We start from the raw sequence: 25,709 nt of genomic DNA, 5'->3' as shown, positions 1-25,709 counted from the left end.
CGTAAGGCAGCCTCCAGCTTGTTGGCGCACAAGTGACCCAGGGCCTGATGGTACCGCTGCCAGACACCCTGGGCCTCGCCCCAGGGCACCAGCACCTGCCACAACGGCTCTCCAGCAGCCCCGTCCTGCACCTGGCGGCAAAGGACCCCCCCTCGTAAATGGAGCCGCTCCCATTCCCTCCACCACCTACCTTCCTCGGGTGAGGCCTTCCTCCGCTCCTCCCGTCGAGGGGGCTCCCCGCTCTCAAGCCGCGCCGCCAGAGCCCGCAGATGCTCATCCCTCTGCTGTAAGGACGCCCAGTCCCACACTCCTTCAGCTGCGGCATCCAAAGCCACCTGCGCCACAACCCCCTCCTCCCCAGGCAACCGAGACAGGGTGTCCGCATTAGCATTGCGGGACCCAGGGCAGTACTTTACCTCCAGATCATAACTGGCTAACTGTGCCACCCACCGCTGCTCAGTCGCCCCGAGGCGCGCCGTTCCTAAGTGTACTAAGGGGTTGTGGTTAGTGAAGACCGTGACCTTTGTGCCCCAGAGATAGTCCTTAAATTTCTCGGTCACGGCCCACCTCAGTGCCAGCAGCTCCAGCTTGAAGGCGCTGTAGTTCTGGTCATTCCTCTCCGCAGGGTGCAGGCTCCAGCTGGCATAGGCAATCACCGTCTCCTTACCCTCCTGGACGTGCGACAACACAGCCCCCAGCCCGTCCATACTGGCATCCGTATATACCCGGAAGGGCAACGAGAAGTCAGCATAGGCTAAGACTGGGGCGGAGAGCAGGGCAGCCTTCAACTCCTCGAAGGTGCGCTGGCACTCGGGGCCCCACTCCACCCGCTGTGTGCGCCTACCCCGAGCTGCCGTACCCACCAGCAACCGATGCAGGGGAACCGCGATCTTGGCGAAAGCGGGGATGAACTGCCGATAGTAGCCGGCAAACCCGAGAAACGCCCTTACCTGCCGCACAGTCTCAGGGGCCGGCCAGTCCCGCACTGCAGCCGTTTTTTCCGGATCCGTGGCTACCCCCGCCCGACTGACGATGTGCCCCAGATATCGCACTTCCTTCCTCAGCAACTTGCACTTCTGGGGCTGGAGCTTGAGCCCAAAGCGCCCCAGGTGCTCAAACACTGCCTCCAAGTGCCTCAGGTGGGTGGAAAAATCTGGGGAAAAAACTACAACATCATCAAGATATATCAGCAGAGAGTCATGCAGCAGGTCACCCAAGCACCGCTGCATGAGGCGTTGGAAGGTGGCCGGGGCATTACATAGCCCAAACGCCATTCGCTCAAACTGATATAAACCAACGGGGGTAGCAAACGTGGTCTTTTCACGGTCCCGTGGATCCACCGCCACCTGCCAATACCCACTGGCCAGGTTGAGAGTGGAATACCACTCTGCCCGCTTCATCCCCGCTAACGACTCCTCGATGCGGGGCAGAGGGTGGGCGTCCTTGTGGGTAATGGCATTCAGGCGGCGGTAATCAACACAGAACCGCCACGCGCCGTCCTTCTTTTTCACAAGGACCACGGGGGCTGCCCAGGGGCTGGAACTCTCGGTGATCACCCCACTCTCTAGCATCCCCTGCAACAGAACTTGCAGCTCGGGATAAAGGCCAGGGGGAAGAGGGCGATACCTCTCACGGCTGGGTGGAGCATTACCGGTCGGAATGCGGTGATACACCGCATCGGTACACCCGAAGTCCTCCTCGTGGGCTGCGAACACCCCCGCCCACTTCTGCAGCAGCTCCTGTGCCTGACGGTGCTGCTCCCCCGTGAGTCCCTCCAGCTCCGGCGGGGGCAGTGGACTCCCCACCCCCAACGGTGCCTGGACGGTCCCCACAGTCACCTCTACCTCCCCGGGGCGGGGGCTCCGCAGCACCACATCGCACTCACCCTGAATCTGCGAGAGGTCAAGACAAGACAGGGTTGCCAAGGGGCGTCGTCGGGGTAAGGTCAAGGGATGGGGGTGCACGTTCATCACACGGAGGGGAACCTTGCCCCCCCGTGGCCAAACCACGGCCCGGGCCACCTGCCACTCACCACCTTCCTCGAGCCCCTCCAACAGGCAGGACAGGCCCTCCAGGTGTTCACCCCCCTCCACGCGGACCTACTGCACCACCTCGGAGCCGGCCGGCACTTCAGTGTCATCGCTCCGACCCAGCCGTAGCATTCCACGTTTCGGGGAGAGGGCCTGCACCTGTGCCCGGCGGCACCGGGCAAAAGCCCGCTCCCAGGCCCGCCGAGCACGGCCCTGCTGAGAGGCAGAAAAGGTTAGGGCACCAGGCTGTACACCCCTCATCACCTCTTCCCAACACTGGGAGATGATGTTCATCCCCAACAGGACGCTATCTGACCCTAAACAATGGTCCTCTACTACAATGACGCCCTTATCAGGGATGCGGACCCCCCCGACTACAAAATCGAAAACCACATACCCCACAAAGGGTATGTCTAGCCCATTGGCTGCCCGCAGGGACAACCACTGCAGAGCACCCGTGTCCCGCTCAGGAAGGCCCCCAAACCACTTCCTGAAAAACCCCTCACTCATCAGGGTGACCTGTGAGCCCGTGTCCAAGAGACACGGCACCTTAACCCCACCTACCTCCACCTCCACCTGGGGACATGGCCCCAGGACCGCTATACGCTCAGGGCAGTCCTCGCCAGTATCCCCTTGTACCCCGCCCGCGTGCCCTACCGCGGACGGGGTCGGGAGTTTAACGGCGCATGCTTGAGACAGTGGCGCTGCACATGCCCGGACTGCCCACATGCAACACAAATGGGCTGGCCATCAGCGTCCCACTGAAACCGCGCCGGCCCCCGACCCTGCCTGGCAGAGCGACGGCTCTCCGGGCCACGGGCCTGGGGCTCCAGTTCCTCTATGGGCGGGGTGGCTGGAGCCTGCGGCCACTGCTGTCGAAGCTCTGCGATCAGTGCTTTGCCCAGTGCGGCCACCTGTTCTTGGAGCTCCTGCCGCATTTCAGCCCGCACTTCGTCCTTCCAGCGCTCCAGGTCCCCTGCCTGGAGCGGAACAGCCGGCAGCCGAGGTTCCTGTGAACGAGAAGCACAGCACATTGCCCCGTCCCCCCCCTGGGACTCCAGCTCAAGCTCGCGGGCCTCACGACTCACCTGCTGGAAAGTGAGCGCGGGCTGCCGCCTCACCTGCCTCTGCAGTTCCTGTTTAAGGGGGCCCCTCCGCAGGCCAAGCAGAAACTGGTCCCGCAACACCAGGCTGTCACCATCCACCGCCGGCTCCCGGGCCCGTCATTTGGCGTGCACCTCCCGTAGCAGAAGGAGGTACCCATCCAAACTCTCCTCCCGCTCCTGCACACACTGGAAGAAGTTCTGGCGAACCATGGGTAGCGGTGTGGGGCGGGCAAACAGCTCCTCCAGCATGGCCCACAGAAGGGTGACCGTGTTGCGCGGCTCCACCGGCACGAGCAGCACTTCCCGGCGGGCACGTCCCTCCAGGGCCCCCATCAGAAAGTCAACCCTTTGTTCCTCTGTGAGCCCTTGTGCCCGGAGCATAGCCTGAACCTGTGCCCGCCACTCCCCATATCTGACCGCGCCTTCCTCCCCAGAGAACTTAGTACTTACGTCCCAAAAAAAACAAAAAAAAATAAATAAACTCCAGACAAGGCCCCCACGTCACTCCTGCGGGGCCTGGCGGCTCCGGCGGCGACCCACGTCTTCTCCCCGGTAGTAACTCCGCCGGCTCCGCGGGATCGCACTGAGGGAGACACAGAACAGCAGCCGGTCAGCCCTCCCTCTCCACCCCGTGCTGGTGACCCATGCACTCTCTCGAGGTTCCGCGGTGCCACCTCCCTTCCAGCTAGGGGATCCACCTCCCCAGCAGGCACTTCCACGGGGTGGGGGTTCTCTTCGACCCCGGCTGCGTCCGGAACCAAGCGATGTTTTCCCCGCTCCCTCAGGGATTCACCGCTGGAGCCCCTTCGGTCGCCGCTCTTCTGAACCGCCTAAGACGCACAAACACACTCACACATCCAGCACACCAAAGCAAAAAAACCGAAAGAAATTAAACAAAGCAAACTCCAAACCCACTCTGGGTCGCGACTCCCAGAGCTCAAAGAAAAAAAACAGCAAACCAAAATAACAACCCTAAACTCAGCCGTGCCGGCACGTTCAAAAGAAAAAAAAGAAATCACAAAAACCTAGCTTCACGCTAAAACCCCGTGTGGGAACCTCCGTCAGCGTCTCTGGCGTGCTACTCCCACTCACCTGCCTAAATAGTCCCGGCGAAATTGCTTACAGACAGGCAACAGGTGCGGAGCACACACCAGGCAGCGAACACCGTCAATTGCCAATTATTCAATCCCGAGCCCCCTCGCTCTCCCAGGGAGTGCAGCGCGATCATGTCAGGAGGAACTCCTGACAATAACACAACATTAGGTCTGTTGAAGATGAACCCAGGTGCATTGGGAAACAAATCGTACATTTGCAAATCAAAACTGAAGCAAGCTCTGAGCAGTGTAACAGGTGAGTTTGAACTACAGCAGGTAGCAAACACTAAGTTTGGAAAAAATAAGTCACAGTGCAGAAACTGTGGCAAGAGGTTGGCAAGTCACATATGTAATCAGTAGGTTGTATGGCTGAATCCTTAGGTGTGACACTTTGAGGAATCTGAACTGCTGCTCAAAGCAATCTTATACATGTATATGTAAAAGTTCATTGCTTGTTAGTGGTCTTAGGTTTCCCTTCTTCAAAGTACACCCCAAATGCCTGACAGACTGCTCCGAGGATCCATGAGGCAGGTCTGTGATGTCAACACCAGCACAGACTGCACCTCCCTCAGAAGTGAAGGAGGCAGTTAAACATCCTAACGTTTCACCCCCATGAGCCTGCTTGCACTGGATGTACAAAACACAGAGGAAATATTGAAGCACCCAAAGCTAAAGAGGCTATCTGCTTTGTAAAACCTGCACCCCATCCAGAGAGGCCAGCCAGCGCCACACTTGTATAAATCAATTACATTTACATTCTGTTTGTTGTTGCTGGAAACACACAATTACCTAAATTCACCCAGCAGCTGTCACACATTTGTCAGTGCTACTACCATATATTAATAGTGTAAAACTAACACCAAGCAGCGTGGCATAAATAAAACATTTCTTTAAAGTGCACATCTACTGAGAGGTATCCAAAGTTACCAATAAAAAAGTGATTTTACTATGCAATACCTTTAAAAAAACACACAACTAAAACAAAGACCAGGGTTTATTGAGCACAGAAATGTATTCAATATTTATTCAGTGACAGAGAGCAGGAAAGTGCTGAGCAGCCAGAGCTGTCTGCTTCCTTAGGACAAGCAGGTGTCAGGGTGTAACTGTGTGCCTCAGTTTGTGTCAGCGGGGTTTGTGTTGCTGAGATTATGAGAACTCTTGAGACTTCTCTTTTCTCAGCTCCACTGCATGAGTCGCTCTAAACTGACTAACATAAAAACTTACGCGTGCAAGCGTGCACATGTGTGTGCGTGTGTGTGTGTGTGTGAGAGAGAGAGAGGGAAAGAGAGATAGAGAGCAAGATAGGGGGGAAGCAGTGTGCCTGTGAAAACAGAGAGGCAGGGTGAGAGAGAGAAAGAGGGAGTCAAAGCAGGTAGGGGGAGAGAAAGAGAGGGAGGGTGCATGAGCAGAAGAGAGAGCAGGGTGAGGAGAAAGACAGAGCAGGAGAGTGAGTCAGATCAGACAGAGGAAGCGTCTGGGAGGAAGTGCAGAGAGAGAGACTTGAAAGGGAGTAAGAGGGAAAGAGCAGGAGAGTGGAAGGAGTCTATAAAATTGCAGGCAGCTGAGCCGCCAGTTAGATTCCTTACACAGCAACTGTTTCTTAACCAAAAAAAAAACAAAGGTATAGGAAACACAAGAGTGCCAGTGTCCCAGCTGAACAGCGTGTCTCCAGGAAGAGGGGTCGTTCAGGGGGGAAAGATGGATTCAGACTCTGGGGAGCTCAGCGAAGGGGAGCTTTCTCCAGGTAAGGCAGTTTTTCCAAAAAAAGAAGGAAAAGAATTATAATCACCTCTTCTCAGTAACTCACTGTAGCCTATTCTCTGTTGTCGAGGGCCAGCTGTAGGAGTGATACTAACCAGAAGCAGGCTCAGGCACATGCTGTTCCCCGCTCTTTATCCAAATACTACAGTTTCTAGGGATTTCACCAATTTCCACATTGCCATGCATTTAACCTACAAACAGCGCACAATTGTGAATGGTGTACAGATGCTTGTACTTACCACAAATCCTTTCAAGTTCACTGTTGAAGACACATGATTATAGGAGATTTTATCCAGCTTTGATGCTGAAACTTGAAAATGTTGGGCTCAGTGATAAGGGTTTATTTCTGGGGCAAAATGTGCAGGTCACGTTTCTGCAGGAGTTAGTCACAGATTTACTAGGCTGCACTGTGCTGCTTCAAGATATCCCTATGGTGTTCCTCAACCCCAGAGAGAGTCCAGCAATGGTGATGAGTGATACGTCAGGTCAAGGAACTGAAATGCTATAGTACCAAAGGCATGATTGCATTTAAACTGAGGACTGTAACAAGTGTTCGTTTTGGTACAAGGGCCAGAAAAGGACTTGTTTATTCTAAATTGCCTCCCAAACAGACCGTCACAGGGTGCCATCGATTGGGTGCTTGTTCTTGCTAATTTCTCACAGTGGTGCCAGTGACATAACAGTATTGAATGTCTGATTAGGGGTGAAGATATCAGTACTGGAAGCAGCTCCCACAGATCAATCATTAGATATTGAAAAACATGCAGAGAGAGTAACTATGAATAACCCTTAAAAGGGATGGTTCATAGTTCACACTGTTATTTTGTGCCTGAAAGTGATTTTTCATCTGTTTCTACACTGAAACCTCTTGAGAGGATGCAGAACTCCAAAACACACACTATAGATTCACAAAAACAATGTTCATACAATGGTTACTTTGGGAAGTGACTAATACAAACAGTGTAGAGCAGGGTAAATGACTAAATTATAATGACATGTTTTACTTAATGTAATCTTTTAATCTAGCTGTTGTATGTTGTTGTGTCACATTGCGTTGAGCAACATGATGTCATTTGCAAGCTAGAAAACCACCTCAGCCTCCAGCACCTTAAATCCTATTTTGAGCTTTGGCTTGTAGCTCATTCTGTGATCTTGCTGCTCACTGCTTCTCTTTGTGTCTCAGAGTTTACAGGTTTACATGTTTGGTTTTTTTTTTTAACTAACCCTGAGCTGATTGTTGTTATAGTGCTTTCTTCTGGGTCATAAACTAAGACTTCACAAGATCAGTCATTCAAGTTGAAACCCTTCTTGACGCATCAGATCTATCCCATTGTCAAGGAAAGCTGGGCTCTTCCCAGTTTTGCATTCATGACTGGAGAGTGAGGTTCGTCTGATTTTCATCTGCACAGCTTTGTTCTCATCACTCTACACAGCAGAACAATATGATTGGCTGAAATCAATGAGTCACTGATGATATTTAGTGGCTCCTCCCATTTCAAGGTTCACAAAGTATCTCTTTCCCATTATGATGTATGCTGTGGGACTGGAACACAAGTTCCTGATTCCTAGACCCATTGTTATGTGGACAGAGGAGGAGAGTCTTGCACACCTGTTTACTTATCACTGGAGAACAGACCACACGGCCACCATTCAGCACAAACACAGATCAGGCTAGTATAAAATAGCAGTTCACAGGTCAACCTGAACTGTTACAGGAGTTTGAAAATAATTTCAAGCTTTTGCACCATGTCTGTTATCAGCAAATGAAAAAATAGACAGCTTAAATAGTGAATGAGTGATGGATGTCAACAGGTTTGTCAACGCTGGTTAAATTGGATTTTCATAAGCACATTATAAGGAAGTTCAGAGAGAATACGCTGTGCGGCAAAGTGAAGCACAAAAAGTTTAATCTAAGCAAGGAAAATGATAGCTTCTGTCCAATTACTTTATCCTTCCCAGCTGACATAGATGTTGCAAAAGTCGAAATGAGAATATCTAGGAAAAAAGTGATTTTAAATTTACATAAGTATAGTACAGATCATAGTGAAATTGAATCAGTATTTTTAAGTGTACTATTGCTTTTTAAATTCGATTTGCCCATCTGTATTTTTAATTTGAATCTACTGTGATTTTATTACTATTTTGCAGTTGAAACCTGTGTCCTGATTTGAGGCTCTTCAAGTGTTATTATTTGGCAGGTGACAGTCTGTCTTGGCTGCTGAAAATTGGAATTTTGGTTCATAATCTATATTTTTACCTGGCGCCTGTGAAATTAATGGATGAGATGATGTTTTCTGTATTTTTGAGGCATTTCCCCATTTTGCCTCATACTCCAGAACTATGTCTTCTATTAATTTTTGCATTGTTCTGGATAAATATCATCCAGAAAAACTAATAATCACAACAATAATAGCAGGAATAATAATTATCAAATGCTCATACATCTAGATTTATTTGCAGCTCTTGTAAAGTATTAACAGATTTATATCAAATATCATAAATTATGAAAAGCAGTTATCTGTATTATCTGGATATTGCTACTGCAAAACATTAGGGAGCAAAAGTAATATAAATCTTAACACAATTCTTATCAGTTCTCCGTTTTGTAATACAGGAAACAAAATGGCTTAGAACCCTACACTATGCATTTGTTATAGTTATCAAACAGAAGGCCATTTGTAAGAGGATGCTATATTTTTTACAAGAAAGAGGTACTGTATGACGGAGCAGAGTGGAATAAGGGAATACTCTCCACCCCTGGGAATATCAGGTGAACACAGTCTCTCCTATTATTCCCTCTTATGCTTTGAACTGCATGCAGTCCAGACTGTTCAGCTGTAAGGAGTCCAGAACTTCTGAAGGAATGTGGAGAACAGAGACAGTGCTCTGAAATTCAATCCACCTTTTTTGTTTAGGTTTTTTTGTGTGTGTGTAAAATGGTGACTATGATATCTGCCTTCCTTTACACAGCAAAAGCTGGGCAATCTTCAGGAAAGCGGCCAGATGTGGCAGGGCAAATTACATGAGCCAAGCTGAAGCAAACCAATGCTTTTTTGGATGTCCCCCCAACACTTTGATTGTGATCCCCTCACGCCTTCTGACTTGGAGGCCACTTTTCAAAAACAGGCAGCAGTCAGCTGCTGAGGTGTTCTCTGAGGTGTTCTGTTTCCCATTATGTACCTGTGCCAGGGCTGTACAGCAATCGGAGGTGGCCAGAAAGCAAAGGTTTCAGAAAAGGGTGACTAATCGTGACACATGACCTGAGTGTGGTGGCAGCGCCTTTCTGCCAAATGTCTGAGAGAAATGAGGCTGATGGGAAGGGTCACCCTCCTGCCCATCCCTGCCCTATAATCTGGTCTACAGATGAAACCCCTCTTTGCAAGCCGGTGACTGAATGCATGAGCTGCCAAAAACCGAAGCAGGGGAATCTGTCAAAGTCTGACTGCTAGAAGCAGTGTATTACAGAGCACTTCTTCCCGCTAAACTCCAAAAAACTCAGCTCTATGTTTTCTTTTTTCCACAGAGTTCAGTCTGTATTTCTCAGGCTCCATATACGTGTTGCCTTTTAGTTGTAGAATTTGAAGGGGAAGAAAAAAACAAAGGAATCTCTCATGATTTGATGAGAAGGCCGGTGTGTTTTTTTCAGAAATATTTCTGGAAGTGCATGGAGCTCAATTTCATTAGGGTGGGACAGATGGGGAAACCAGCCTTTTCTTTATACCGCAGGTCATTATGAGACCTGCCTTTTACTGAGCCTCCTCCTGTCTAGTCCTTGAGATATTTGACCACAGTCATTTCCGCCTGGTGCTGACGCTGTAAGAGGAGAGAAACGAGGCATGCAAAGTAGGAGTGGCTGTTCAGCACGACCATCTAAAAGCAAACTGCTCAAATGCAATTATGGCCACATCCATGTTTTTTGTGGAAAAATCCTTCAGAAGAACTTTGTCATGTGTGAGCTCTCTCATCCATCTCTGCAGTACAAAGCAACCCAAGCCTGCGATTTTGAAGGGTGACTGTACCTCTATTCACCTAGTTGGTTAGCGTAACATTGTTGTGGTGACCACAACTTACAGAGACCCAAGGAGACACATTCATATACAGTCATACACACACACACACACACACACACACACACACACACAAGAAAAATATTTCAGGCTTAAAAAGCAGCAAATTTAATGTAGACTTTTTACCCACTTTTTGGTATTGGTCAAATTGAAATGGCACATTAACAGACTGCATTTCAATTTCAAGTATAACCAAGTACTGCATCAATTGAGGAATGGGGGAATGCACAGACACACAGAGTACAGAAGTTTGGAGACTTGGTGGGCCCCACTGGAGAAGCTTATTTGGGGAGTAATGCTCCGCTCTGAGGTTTGGCAGGAACGCGGGGGATGGATTGGCTCTGGAGCCGGAAAGTCATTTATCCGCCACTGCTACCTCCCAGTTCTTCAGGCCTCTGGGTGAGTGTAGAGACAACACACTCACCAAACACCTCCAGAACATCACTTCCCACTACCCATCAATTTATACTGCCAGACATGTTTGAACAAAAAGTAAAAAGGCTGTATCCATTACTGTACAGGTTCACATTTTTATGTGTACTCATGTACAAAGGCCATCCAGTGTAAATACCTTGTTCAAAGGTACAACAGCAGGGATTGATCTAGGAATCAAACCTGCAGCCCTCTGCCTACAAACCGTTTCTGACAGAACTTCACTAAGAATCTAAGATAGAACAAAGAGTCTTCTCACACTCCTCAAACAGTATTAACATGCGGACTGCTTGACTTACAGACAGGAGAGGCTGTATCCCAGAAACCTCCTAAACTTTGACGTGGAAGATTGCTGATAGGATCAGAGACATCTGGTATACATATCAGTTAAATAAGGATGGCAGTATGCAGATGTAAAATGGCACTGGCCTCTGAGACAGAATATATCACGTACATCACAAACTCCACTCATGAGATCACAGACTGGTGTTATCCAGACAAACACTTGGTGTATGGTGGAAATGCAGAAAGAATAAAAATGAACATGTTTTTTTTCATTCATTCAAGCCCCTTTAAAAATGAATAATAGAGATGGGTGTCCGGGTGAATACAAATATTTAGCTGATTAGTATCTCTTAGAACTAGAAATAAATGAGCTACCAATTAAACAAAAGACTACTGCGCCTAATTATGCAAGGGGCAGTTGTCCAAGAGCAATATTTTGAATCACCAAGTTTACTTTTTGTTTATATTAACACTAACACACCTCCAACAACACATTTCTTTCACAAGGAACATACGGCAGTTTAAACACAGTAATATGATGTAAAGATCCATTCTCAGAAGGGGATACCTAATTAGCCAAGAGCTCAGCGCAAATGAAAACCAGCTTGTGCAGTGGGCCCCTAGATGACCAGGGTTCAAGGAACAATGAGAGACTGCAGCTAACAGAACAAGAAAGCGGCAAGAAAGCTGATACTTCTCTCTGTCATCTGGAGCTCTGTTACCACACCTGTACCCTGATACCTTCCCTGTGAAAACCAGGTGAAATGAGCAAAGCAAATGATGTGAAGTCTTGCAGATACCACGTGCTTTTTCCATACCCCAAACACCACCTCTATAGTGTCAACATCTGCTTGCTACATAGCACTCTAAGACTCTGACGGGTACTGAAAGTCTGGGCTGCAGATTTTAATAATTCTGCAGGAATTAGGAGAGTGGAAAATGAAATGCAGTCTGCACACTCTGATAGAAACTCAGGATGAGATGAAATGAGCAAGGGCAGTGTGCCTGTCGACCTGGAACAAGAGAGAGCACACACAAACAGACATGGTCAGACCAATCAAACCAGAGACAGAAAGACTGGTCCAATTGCAACTGAAATTCTAATTACAGCAGACAGAAATGTCAAATCACAGTAAAAAAAAGCACAAATGGCAGTCACAATGTAGACATACTAATCACAAGCAGAGACAGGAATACCGATCACTGCACAGACAGAAATGCCAAACCACAGAGCAGACGAGGTATGCCAATCACAGTGCTGGGCAGGAATGCCAATCACAACACAGACAGGAATGCGAAATCGCAGCACAAAAAACAAATATGGTAGTTGAAAGCAAGTGGGCACAGAATATGCCAGTGTGGACAGACAGGCTGATCATCTCAGCGTCGCATGCTGCAGTGGCAAGGTCTGGGCCTGCTGGGCTTACCTCCAGACTCCTGCGGAGGCCACAGGCATTTGCAGGCCAATGTCTATCGCCGTGGTTAAGCGTAAACACCCTCATCTCAGCCGGAAAATCTGACCTGGCGTCTGGTTCAACCCTGCCAAGTCAAATGCGGGAAACTCTCCCGGTTTTATAATCCCTGGCCTTTATTAAGCAGGATCACATTGTCTGTCATTATGGAGATTACACTCACCAGCAGACAGTCAGGGCCTCTGATTATCATTACTGCCCTAATATGTACTATCTAAAGGCCTGGGCTAACATTCCTGTAAATTTGCCAAAATGCCAGGAAAAACATAGGTTAGCCAAGGTTCTCTTGGAGCAAGAGAACTATAATTATAACCTGAGAAAACAATAAAGAAAACAAAAAGAGAGTAAAAGTCACAACAAAGAAAATGCAGGTTGTGTCCAACTTTTTTAATGATAACAGTAAATTTCTTCATGAAATGTTGGGCACAACATGATGTAACACCAGCATGGGGTCTCCTGAGACAGTTTTTGTCCGGTGAAATAAAGGTGACAGCGTGTTTGCAAAATGGAGGGGCATGAGCGCACCACTGTGTTTTTCTTTACTCAAACTCCTAGGGGCACTGACAGAGACCACTGGACTCCACAGTGCTGCTCTCCCCCCACACCCCCCACTACCATTCCCAGACTGGGCAAGCAGACCCACACAGTGAGAATGCTATATCAAATAGTCAGCTGAAGTGCACATTAACACATGGACTCTCTCTGATCAGACAACTTCCTAGTGCACAGCTCCTTCAAACATGTGTTTCTACCCTTCCTCTCAGTGAACATATCAAGCAGACGACAGACTGTAAAAGGTCAATCTCGGAGACCAGAACCTGGTTGTCTCAGCTGTGGGTCTCTACCTGACTGTCAACTAGTAGATGCAGTCCTCACCCATCTCTCCAGCCATCGCTGTCCTATGCAGAGCAGATCAGCAGAGCGGTTTGCAGAAAATAATGAGCCTGTCCCTGCAATTACCCTGCAATTACAGATGAAAGGAAACAAGCAGTGCTGTTTTTTTCCCCATATTTCTGTGCATGATGCAAGTTTGACAACAGTAGGCATGTTACTTCTTATGTTAGTTTTTCAAATGAAATGAAACAGGCTCTACCTAGTTTTGTCTGTCGGTGGTCTGGTGTTTTGAATGTTTGTTCCGTTTTTGATTTGTAGCCGGTTGAACCCCGGTAGTGATCAAATTGATTAGGTTCACCTGGTGCGACGGCACGTAATGTGCACGTAACTTCCTCCAGTATTTAGAAGTGCCTCGGGATTGTTTGAAACTCTTGCGGGCGACCCTGAAAAAAGCTGTTTGTTGCGGGTAGCTGTGCCGTTTGTCCATGGAAGCTTGTGAGATTTATTCCAGCCGAGTGTGAGAGGTAACTGCTTTCATCTTGTTCCCAATTCACTACACTTGTGAGTTTTAATGTCATCACTCGCCACTTGGTAGTAACATTCACCTGTTGTACTGTAGTGCACCGAGAGCTCCGGGCTTCTCTTTCTTCCCTGGGTCATCAGTAGCGTTTACCCCTGAGAGTAAAGGTAGGCATGGTAGTCTCATATATATGTACATCTCCTGTTGTCTATCATTGTGATCTATACGGGTATAGGCATCCAGGCTGTTGAGATATTAAGATCTGCTCTTTCCCGCGACAGATTTTGTTGTGACTGTGGACCTGGATTTGATCACTATTTTCCCCGTCTTCTTTTTATTGTTGTTTTGGTTTAGCGTCATAGCCAGCCTTATGTTCTACAGTCTTGTTTTTTTCTTTCGTATCGTGTGCGTGAGTGTGTTTGGTGTGTGTACGTGTTGCATTGACTGAGACTGTGTATGCAGTGGTTAGTGTAGTCTAATCAATGCTGGTCGAGTAGCGTCGGTGTTTGTTTGGCTGAGTCTACCGGCTGCAGAGTATAGCCCCCTCATTAGTTTGCCCCCCTTCCTCCCCTTTCTTAGCTTTCCCTGCCATCACGGGTTCGCCCGTGTCGTATCAACGGCTCGCCTGTGTGCGGCTGCTGCGTATCTGATCCTCCCTCCTTGGTTCTACACTCCCCCTTGCCTTTGCTCCTCTTCCTCTTTTGTAGTAGTTGAGAGTGGTGTACTTTTGTTCTGTGTTTTTTTTTATTGTTTCTTTTTTTCTGAATGATTTTTTTCTTTATTGATTTATTTTGTTTCCTTGCCCCTTTGCTGCCCCCATCTCTATGATCTGTGGCCTGACTGTAACTGATCCTGTTGGCCGAAGTTTACATAGCAGTATTGTGTGGACATGCCCTAGTGGCAAGAGTGTGGGTTGCACCTTCTGTGTGCTTTCTGTGCAGTGTAGCGTGATGCTTGATAGCTCTTAACCATTGTGTGTACACATATAATATAATCCGTCACTATGAGTTTTTTTTAATACTGCTTAGCTCAGGGTACAACTGTGCTTCAGTTAAGTGGGCACAGGCTCTCAGTGAGGGAATTCTTGGTTTTGGCATCTTTGTCAGTGTGCCACCTGTTGGTTTAGTGTGTTCTCCTTGTTATTTATGAATGTATATTGCCTTGCTTGTTTTTAACTAAAGACTGAGCGAACACAAACATACATGAAATGGAACAATAATAAATTATTGATTATTTATTGACTGTAACAGCCTCCCTTCTCCATTTATTTGGACAGCCTTGGTTTAGGTCATCATCCATCACAGTAGCCTAAAAATTACCTAGGGTATTCTTGTAATTTGGGGTGTATATTCCTGTTACAGATTCTTCAGGCAGATGGACGATTACCTCCACGTAACACCTACAATAACTCATTTTAACCCCTCGTGATCATGAGCCTTCTCCTGTGTGCATTAACAAACACCAAGGCGGTTGATTGTGGTCCATTTCATTTGATTTGATTGCCATGGTAACGGGTGTCAACACAATGAGTTTGGTGGCCACTGAGAGACATGAAATGAGGGAAAAATATGTAGTGAGGGAAAAAACTGCATTGTCACTCAGAACTAAAGATAAAGTACATTGTGGTTAGACTGAATAGAGCCCCTAGTGTTTCTCGTTCACCCAAGAAGCGTGATCATGTACAGACAGGGAAATCAGGTGGCAGGGCTGCACAATGATAAGCTGGGTAGCATGCAAACTGTGGGTGGAGGGCTTAACATGCATGTAGATGTATATGAAGGTATGCTGTGAACGTGTGTGTTTGACCAGTTGAGTGGCATGCAAATTGAAAACCCTACAAAAAAGATATTCTAGGGTGAATCTATGGTATGCACAGTGTGAGTGTGTGTGTGTGTGTGTCTGTGTCTGTGTCTGTGTCTGTGAGAAGAAGAAGTTTGACTTGTGAGCATGTGTACATAAATGTATGCTTGTGCATTTCTGTGAGTGTGTGTATGCGTTTGTGTGTGCAGAGACAGGCAAATTAGGTGGTAAAGCTACCCTGGATCCTGTTGGATGGCATGCAAAGTGGAAATGCTATAAAAACCGTAGGCTTGAATTTCCAGAGTGTATCTGTGTTGTGTGCTTGTATGAGTGTATATGAGAGTTCATGTATGAGTATATATGTATGTTTATGAGAATATACTTGACAGAGTGTTTATATGATTGTGTGGGTGTCAGAGAGAGAGTGAATATGACTGTGTGTCTGTGCTTATGTGTGTATGCATCCTTGTGAGTATGTTTATGAGTGTGTCCATGAATGCTTGTGAGTGGATCAGTTTGTGTATCGGTACTTGTAAGTGTGTGAGTGTGTGTGAGCATGTGAGTGTTTGTGTGTGCATGAATGTGTGTATGGTTGTGTGTATGTATGCATGTGAGTCTGTGTCTATGTTCAAGTGTGAACAGGTATGTATGAGTGCATGTAAGTGTATGTGTATATGAACATGTGTCTAAGTACGTGCTGAGCTGGTGCTAGGACAAGGCAGCATGGCTCTGATCTGAGGTCAGTTGGTAGAGCAGCAGGCGCTGGGTCACAGGCAGTGATCAGAGCTGAGCACAGGCCCCAGGGTACCACAGCAGGGGCCTGCAGTGCACAGATGGAACCACTGAGCTCTCAGACAAAAAGAAATCATCAGAGAGTGAAATCAAATCAGAGCTGCTATAAGGATCATAACTTTCAGTTGAACCCTTTATTAAGGCCACATATACCATCTGCTTGTAGTTCTCCAGTCCTTCTTTTCAAAACTTATTGAGGAGATCAGATAAATATTTAAGTTCATATAAAATTATGAAAATCTGACCTTTAAAACTATGAGCTATGAGCATAGCATATTTTGATATATTAATATTTTATCTGTCAATTTTCAAAAGACAAAGACTGAACTACCAAGGTCTTTAATGTGCTCCGTGGCCCATAAAGGCAGTATTGTTTGATTTACTTTGCAGTTCTGAAAACAATTCCGCCATCTAACCAGTGCTTTTTCAGCACTCTGCCAACATGTATAGTTGAATAAAAATAACGTCTTTTAAGGCTTTTGTGCATCAAAATGCATGCTTTTTTTGGAAGATGTAAAAGAGTCTAATAAAAGTACTGATTGACAGTTGGGAAAAGGTCATTTTCTTTTAAACCCTTTCCCGAACAAAGCCATGACTGACTGTAATCACAGTGTTTCTCTTTCCATGGACCTCAGACTGAAAATGCAGACATGTGAATCAAAACTGTTCTGAATCAAAGATGGATGGGATTGTGTGAGTTTCAAGGTTCCCTACAGACAGAATTGATTTAAGGCTCCCAACAGACAGATCCCAGTGGGGTTCTTACTTCTCAAGCTGGGAACATTGTTCAGTTGCAGTTTGGCCTACTACAGCGCTAATAGGTTATTCATAGTAGAGCACAGACCATTTCTTACACAGATAAATGCAGAGTGTGGAAGGCCAAATCTTAACAATGCAGCCCTTTCCAAATGGATGTCTTGACAAATGATATCAGTAGGGCTGGTTTGCACAGGAGCATTGGATAGTTTTGTCATGACTGGTGTCCAGTTTGCAGGGTGAATTTGTGCCAAAATAGGACAGATTTAGAGTGAGGCATCCACTTTGCTGTAACATGGCTGTGCAGTTAGTACATTTAGTTATCGGCACTGGAGAACGTTTTCTCAATTTACTTGAAACAGGGAGATGGGTCGCTAAATGTTCATCATATTCATGCAGCATGTTCAGCAGTTCTGGAATTAGCTGGATAATCAATGACCAATAATGCAATGCCTGGACTTTCACTGTACAAGAGGGTGTATATAACTTGAAAAAATCCAGAGATGAAATACAGCTGTAGGTCTTTCCCCTGGAAAACTGCAGAGAGATTAACAATTTTAATAAGTTTTATTAATAAAGAGTTGGGATCATTTCTTTCAAATACATGGTTAATGCTCAGCTATTTAATCATTGAAATAGCTGAAAATAGTGTGTGCTGGTGATTTAGTAGGACATTGTAAACGTTGCCCAGTAATTAGCCATTTACTGTGTAACTTCACAGGTTAATATGAGATAATAAGGCATGGTGCACATTAAACAGATTAACATCTTTGTTGCCATATCCTGTGTGTTATCACAAAGTAGTGAACATTGGACATACAATTGGACCATTTCTGTGTTTCATGGAAGAGGTGAGGTTCAGTGGTGGGCAGATGACTGAATATCCTGAGCTATGAAATCTACTTGGGGGTTGTTAATTTTTCCTAAAGAAACTTCACTGTGCTGTTCTCATTCACATACCCACGCATAGATGTACATGAATGCACACATACTCAGGCACAAATGCGCACAACCATACATTCACTGTACACGTGTATACACAAAGCTGAAGCTGCAGAAACTCAGAGGTAAGCAGTGGCTCTTCAGTCACTATATGAGATCAATGATGGGAGGGAGGGAATTTGATTCAAGGGTGGTTTCTTGCCAAGTGAAATAAAAGTGATTGTGGCTTGAGATCTGAGGAGCAGTGACACAATAACTCCCTTTATGCAGTTCCTGGATGGATGCTACTGCAGCTGTCAGTGGCAGAGCTGTGAACCTCAGAGTGGAGGGCAAATCAGTGTGGAGCATAGTGCAGAGCTAAGGGTAACAGGGCCAATCACTGTTGATCATAGTGTACATCTTGGGTAAAAGAGCCAATCAATGTGCAGAGCCCAAAGTAAAAGGGCTAGTCAATGTGGATCATGGCATGGTGAGGAGTGTGAAAGGGCCAATTAGTGTGGACCACAGGACAGCACCAAGAGTAAAAATCACTGTGCATAACTAAAAAGGGCCTGTCACTGTGGACCATAGTGTACAAGGCCAGCCAATGAAGAGTCCAGAGTAGAAGGATGATGTCAGATCTTCAAGGTCTTCCGTTAATTTACGGAACGAATAAAAGACTGAAAAACTGAAAACATTCTGAAAAACTGGGCAGTAAGCACCTACAACCTTAAAAACAACAGTGTTTAAGACACTTAAGAAAGGAACCTTAACAATAATTGCATACTAAATGATCATCTTCAGTTTTTCTTTGATTTTCTGATACACAACCTTCCGATTCAAGTAAGACTAAATTATCAACATTGTGAGTCACGGATTGTCTGCCCAGTGACTGTCAGAAATGTCTGGAGCTAATGTGTTAGGACGCAATGGGCACACAGCCATGATTTATAAAATTATATATACATTGAGGGAGACACAATATAAATTCCTTCTTGCAAGTGTAGATGCCTACAAAACCATTTATTGGCTGACATATTGTGTGTGATAATCCACATGTGTCCCTGAGAGTTAGAGTCCACAAATGTCTATAAATGGTTCTGAAAGAAGTGTCTTCAGAATGATGATCTCTCTCTTTCTCTCTCTCTCTCTCTCTCTCTCTCTCTCTCTCTCTCAATTGGCTTTGGCGTTTGAAAGGAGCTCAATAAACTGTTCTGATCTCGTATGTCTAACCTTCTCATAAAGCAGAAACTGGCAATGCTACCTCAGAAACAGAGAGAAGCAGTCTCATCATGACGTCTAAAACACGCCACATATATACGCAGAGGAAATGAGGCATGGGGAGTTGTCTCTGCCTCATAACTGGTGAAATAATTCCTGAGATGAATCCTGAAAACACCTTTCATCTACTGTATCATCACAAAAGGGCTTTATGCGTTACAGGACAGTGGAATTTTTGGCTTCTACTTTGTTTACATTAATAACATTGTGAGGAGTGGGGCGTGAAAAGCCATAGGCGGTGTGTGAAAATGTAAACAGAGGCTCAGACTCCATGTAAACAGACACATTTTTGGAGGAGGATGTCGTGCTATGTTAGCAGTCTGCCTCTCCACTCCACTGGCAAGAGGTTTCCTGACCTTCAGCAAATCATTTTCTGGAAGCTGCCATAATCCCACATTGAATGCTTTTCTGTACAACTTGTAAGTCCATACCTGACTAGACAAATCACTCATTGCAGCCTTGATGTTTGAAATTTGCCCTTCATTACACAAAACTCCAGACCCCACTGCATGGCTGGCGAATGTTCCTAATGCATGGCTGAGGCTTATGAAGACTGCATATTAGCTAAGCTGAGGCCTGCCATCACAACAACATCATGATAATGAAAATTTGAGTTCAGAGGCCAAGTGTGACGACCAAGGTCATGAGGGATCAAGAGACAGCCCTTCATGTTTCTGTGGAAATGCTGTCATTCTGGGAGAGATGCTAATCTTACACCAAGACGTAGTACCCTTTTGCACCCAGTTAATTGCATAGTTCCTGCACTATGATACAAAGATAACAGGTGCTGCGCTCATTTTTAGCATGTAGCAAAAAAGCTATGTTGCTGTTTGATGTACCTCCACTTTGTGTTATTTGGCACAGAGCTCCACACCTGCAATATTAATCGCCCTGGATACAGAGTTCCTCCAAATATATAAATAACAACGATTTCCGTGAACATGTCCTAAATATGAACTGATTACAGCCTGTTACACTCAAATACACAAAAATTAAGAGCAGGTGTCAGGAGTGACACTATGCCCAGGTAGTTCGCCCTCCTAGGGATCCGCCCGCCACAAGAATGCCAGGACAAGGTGAGTAGGAGCAACTCTTTATTCTTTTAAAAAAACACAAAATTTAACAAGGCAATTCATAAAATCTGAGACGCCGCTATCCCTCTCCCAGCGAAGCCCTTCCCCCTATCCTTCTATCCACCCCTGTCTGCCCTCCCCGGCTACAAACAGGCGGGAACGCTACCCAGCCGCTCACACCAAAAGAAGAAAAGAAAAAGAAAAAACAGAATCCCCACACACACACTTAGCCTCACTGCACACACCCATGAACTGGCGTCCCCGCCCACTTGGACGCCGGGAGAGAGAAGACTACTCAATCTCACTGTCGAGGGGGAAGTGCTGCCGCTGTGGGGGAGGCTCCTCACACGCACGCACACACACACGCACGCACACCACACACGTACAAAAATGAAACGAAAATATAAGGGGGGACGTAGCTCAGCCCGCGCCACACTGCCGGGCTTCGCCTACGTCCCAAAAAAACAAAAAAAGAAATTAAATAAACTCCAGACAAGGCCCCCGCGTCACTCCTGCGGGGGCTGGCGGCTCCGGCGGCGACCCACGTCTTCTCCCCGGTAGTAACTCCGCCGGCTCCGCGGGATCGCACTGAGGGAGACACAGAACAGCAGCCGGTCAGCCCTCCCTCTCCACCCCGTGCTGGTGACCCACGCACTCTCTCAAGGTTTCGCGGTGCCACCTCCCTTCCAGCTAGGGGATCACCTCCCCAGCACGCGCTTCCACGGGGTGGGGGCTCCCTTCGGCCCCGGCTGCGTCCGGAACCAAGCGTTGTTTTCCCCGCTCCCTCAGGGATTCACCGCTAGAGCCCCTTCGGTCGCCGCTCTTCTGAAGCCGCCTAAAACACACAAACACACTCGCGCATCTCGCACACCAAAGCAAAAACCGAAAGAAATTAAACAAAACAAACTCAAAACCCGCTCTGGGTCGCGACTCCCAGAGCTCAAAGAAAAAAACAGCAAACCAAAATAAACCCTAAACTCAGCCGTGCCGGCACGTTCAAAAAAAGAAATCAAAAAACCTGGCTCCACGCTAAAATCCCGTGTGATAGCCTCCGTTAGCGTCTCTGGCGTGTTACTCCCACTCACCTGCCTAAATAGTCCCAGCGAGAATTACACACAGACAGGCAACAGGTGCGGAGCACACACCAGGCAGCGAACACCGTCAATTACCAATTATTCCATCCCGAGCCCCCTCGCTCTCCCAGGGAGTGCAGCGCGGTCATGTCGGGAGGAACTCCTGACACAGGCCATTAATATCAACACCCGGGGGTTTGCAGACCATGAGCATCTCCATTGCTGTAAGAGTTTTGCATGTGTTCATTGAATGTGGACATACATTAACACAAAGGCATGGTGCTCTTTCTGTCCTTGTGGTACTCTGTCACAGTTCTGCTTTCACTCTCCCTCTGAGAGACATGACACATCTGGGTGTTGGTACCTCTCATTACAACACATTATTTTATTTGCTCACAAGACACCGGGTCTGGGATATGTATGTGGCTAAGTTTGTCAATGGCACTCATTTCAGCAAGGTGTTTACTGAGGCAGTTCAGGTTGAGGCACCTGACTTGAGGCACAAGAGTATATTCTTGCACATGAAATAACATCTAGAAATCCAGTGGTTACAAGTCTTGCTCCTCAACGACAATGGCACACTGTGAGAAGGAGCTGTCTAGATGAGACATTGAAACTGCACACACTGGGCATTACCTTCTGACAGAGCTTGATTGACACCTTAGCCATCCACCTGACAAAGCCTGTTATTTCCCAAGTGATGGAGGAGGGTCTGGCTAATTTAAAAAAATGCACACCAGACATTTCATGAAGGGAAATTCTGTGCATGCTATCTTATGCTGAGCATACGGATAACCTCCTTGGTTACCCCAGAGGCCACCCAAAGCAAGCACACATTCTCATTACAGTGCATATACCAACCGAGGTGCTCCTGAATCCAGAAATTGCTTCTCATACTCCACCTTTCCCAAACATCTCCATACAGTGCACCAAAAATCTGCATCCAGAGCGCTTTTTGAGAGAGACAAGTAATTCCTGTATGCTTTATTGATTCCACATAACTTTATTAGTAAACAAGCAAAAAGACGTTTCAGTATTGTCTGTTTGATTATTCGTTCATAAAGTTAGGCCTTTGCTCATCTCTAGGCATTGTAACTTATGTGCCCAGCGCCTTATTAGCTGGATAAGTTTACAGATGTTTCTAATTCAGCCCAAGATTTATTGTTTCACAGATGACTTCAAACAGAAACAGGTTGCATTCTGTCATATTGACACCTGCCATTCTAGCTTCTGTTGTGACACTGAATTTCACAGTGGGTAAATGTATGTTGGTATCAAATACCCACTGAGAGAGATGCTTTATCTTTTACAAAGCTTATGGAATACAGCTCCCATCCATAAGAAGCAGCATGCGCAGGCATGCTGTAGGATATCTCTCTGAAAAAGCTGCCGGCACTCCCCGTGGAGAATGGTGCTGCAAGAGGACAGACTGAGTGAGGCGATTTGACATTGTTATAGTCCACTCCGTTAAATGCAGATGTTGGGACTGACAGCAAATGTCACTCATTCCTGTCAGTCAGTGGGTCCCCTCCTCCATCTGTAACAAACAGATTGCTGTGAATGCAGTTTTATACTCCAAAAGAAACACTTTTCAGTTTTTTCTCTGGAATTCAATTGGTCTGGCTATTTTTGTTTTGATAAATGCTGCAATGAAAACTGCTCATGCTGCCTTTTGGGTAGTTAAGAATGTTGAGCTCAAATGACAGACCAACAGTCAAAATCATTCAGCTCCTTTGATCAAGTGAAAACCAGAAACTTTCTGCAACAGTTGGCTAGCTAGGACAGGTAGAATTCTGCCCTGTCAGTTCGTTTCAATAAAAATCCCCTTCAGGGTCTGCAATTCTATCTGCCAGGCAGCACCATGAGAAAAAGGGAGTGCAAGTTCCCCTGAGGCTGCAGACCATGCTGTGGTTATTCAGACATCAGTGGGCATCATCTCAGTCATCAAAATAAGGACCTCTAATAAGCACTTGATGTGGGTGGAAAATGCTTGGCAGGTGCTCTGCAGTCTCCCTTCACAGCAATCATTATAATTAAACAGTAAATATCCAGCTGTATAAATGGATAACATTGTAAAGAACTGTAACCTATGTAAGTCGCTTTGGATAAAAGCGCCTGCCAAATGAATAAATGTAAATGAAGAAAACCTTTTGAAACCTTCCTCTGTTGAGGTAAGCCTGTGGAAACTGGTTATTAGCTTTGGGGATTTCTGTTCATGAATACACGGCCTCCAGCCACAGGTGGTCATGCATACCTGGGATGCGAGATAGAGTCATCAGATACCCTTGGTGTTGGCCCAACGAATCAGAAAGGGATATAGAGAACCTACATCTCCGGTCTCCACTTACCAGGGTGTGATGAGGTCATTATGGAGTGCAAGGATGAGTGGGCAAAGTGGCTCCGCCCACCAAACCAACACCTGCCATAAGATGTTTCCCAGCATCCTGCTGGTCTGATATTTACACACAACATAGATCCATCCATGCATGGCGTAGACTGTTGACACAAAACAGGACTGTCATGGAAAAAAAGGGGCCACCTTCCAAGCCATGGTGGGCAAAATGGAGGGCTCCCTGGGGTCAGTAAATGTCAGAATTATCACTGGACTAGCATGTCAAGAACTATCTAAAGGCTAACTCTGTCACTCCACCACAGACTTTATTATAACTGGACATTCAGATGAATATCAGACAAACTTATGACCAGACTGTCAATTCCTGTGTTCCTCCTGTCATTTCTAGTTTGGGTTTGGGTCGAGTTTGGGTGCTGTCTGTATTATTGATGTTCTGAACTACTGATGTTCTGTGTTGGACCATCCCCCTACAAAAAAGTTCATATCCAGCCAGCCAACCAATTTTCAACATGGAATGAAAAGATCTGACTACCTGGTCCATATATAAAATATAACAAATACTCACTCACACACATATATGTGCACACACAAGATAACTTCCACCTGTTCACTCTTCTCCATAGCCTAATAAAGACATGAACAGCACAATATTCTCGTGACATGACCTTTCAAACAAAAAACTGCAGTTGTGAGAAAGAAAGAACACAGATATAAGCTTCACCAGTTATGACATTATCATCATCAGCTTGCTTAGACCTGAAGACCTGAGTACCTCCCTCATGAATACTGCAACAGTGACATCACAAACTTTAGCCTTTTGGTTAGAATTCCAATTCTAAGTAATCTTAGAATCTTAGAATCTCAATCTCTCACCTGATGTTTTACCATCATAGATCTGGACATCCCAAGTTGGTAAGTGACACAGAGGCATTGTACAAATGTGATTCACTTTCATCCACCTACTGCACGTCCAACAACCATTCAGTTGCACGGTGCGGAGTTGGGACCCCTGCCTGTCTGAGTCACACATTCCTGCCCCCCATAATGTAGTTAAGATTAATTGTAGTTAAGTTTGCATTTAAGACCTTAACTGAAGTTAAGGTCAAGAGTGTAGTGACAATGTCTGAGATTAGAACCTACAGCCTTCTGGTTACATTTACATTTATTCATTTAGCAGACACTTTTATCCAAAGCGACATACAAAAGTGCATATAGTGGGAAAACAACAGGCACAAGGGCAAGTACATGTGTACAGGTCATACAATGCAGATAGTATGACCTGCTCGCTACCTGCTGCTCGTCACCTGTTTCCTGCTTCGCACTTCCTGAACGCCAAACGCCGATCAGCTAGGACCCAGCCAGGACTCAAACCTGGATTATTTGCGGATTCCAACATCATCACAAAGTAAAAACTACAAACGTAAGTAGCCAGCTAAACTATCTACGATAGCTTCTTGCAGCTCCGTTTCTCCTATCCTCCTCCTCCCTCTCGCTGTCTCCCCTGCTCAGTGTGCAGCATGTTTAGTTACTCTTTCTCTGCCAGTACTTCTAACTTTATTTGCGATAAATGCGAGCTAAACACTAAGTCAGTGTTTCTCAATCCTACTCCTGGAGCCCCCCTGTCCTGCATATCTTCAGTCTATCCTTACTCCTGATTGAAATGATTAACATGCTCTTGATTAAATCAGGTGTGCTCAGCTAATCAAAAGTGCCACTGATGAGTTCAGTCAGGTAGGTAGAGCAGGGAAAGATGGAAAACATGTGGAGCAGGAGGGTCCCAGGACCAGGATTGAGAATCAGTGCACTAGGTTGACGGAGAAAGTAGCAGAGCTAGAATCATGCATCCGCACCTTATACGAGATTAAAGCTAGTGAAAAGTTTGTCAAGTCCTTCTCGGTACCGGATGCGTCAGTTAGCCTTTCCCCTAGCTCAACCCCTGCAGAGCCTTCGGAGCAAGGTGAAAATAGACACAAGCGTAAGCCCCCGGTGCACCACCAACCCTCGGTTCATGTTTCAAACAGGTTCTCCCCCCTCAGTAACGCACCTGCTGAGAAGCCTG

General features: G+C 46.4%; 1 protein-coding gene across 1 annotated transcript in view; it reads left to right on the top strand.

Moving 5' to 3' along the window:
- The first annotated feature begins 5,875 nt into the window (after positions 1-5,875).
- LOC118782342 (tumor necrosis factor alpha-induced protein 8-like protein 3) overlaps positions 5,876-25,709 on the top strand; it is a 30,605-nt gene continuing 10,771 nt past the window's right edge. Inside the window, exon 1 of the mRNA XM_036535659.1 lies at positions 5,876-5,974. Coding sequence (XP_036391552.1) covers positions 5,929-5,974 — 46 coding nt within the window. The 5' untranslated portion in view covers positions 5,876-5,928. The remainder of the gene's footprint in view (positions 5,975-25,709) is intronic.

Source organism: Megalops cyprinoides, chromosome 8 (genome assembly GCF_013368585.1).
Source record: "Megalops cyprinoides isolate fMegCyp1 chromosome 8, fMegCyp1.pri, whole genome shotgun sequence".
Lineage (NCBI taxonomy): Eukaryota > Metazoa > Chordata > Actinopteri > Elopiformes > Megalopidae > Megalops > Megalops cyprinoides.
Note: the sequence above shows the minus strand (reverse complement) of the source record. Positions and strands in the feature narration are given on the sequence as shown.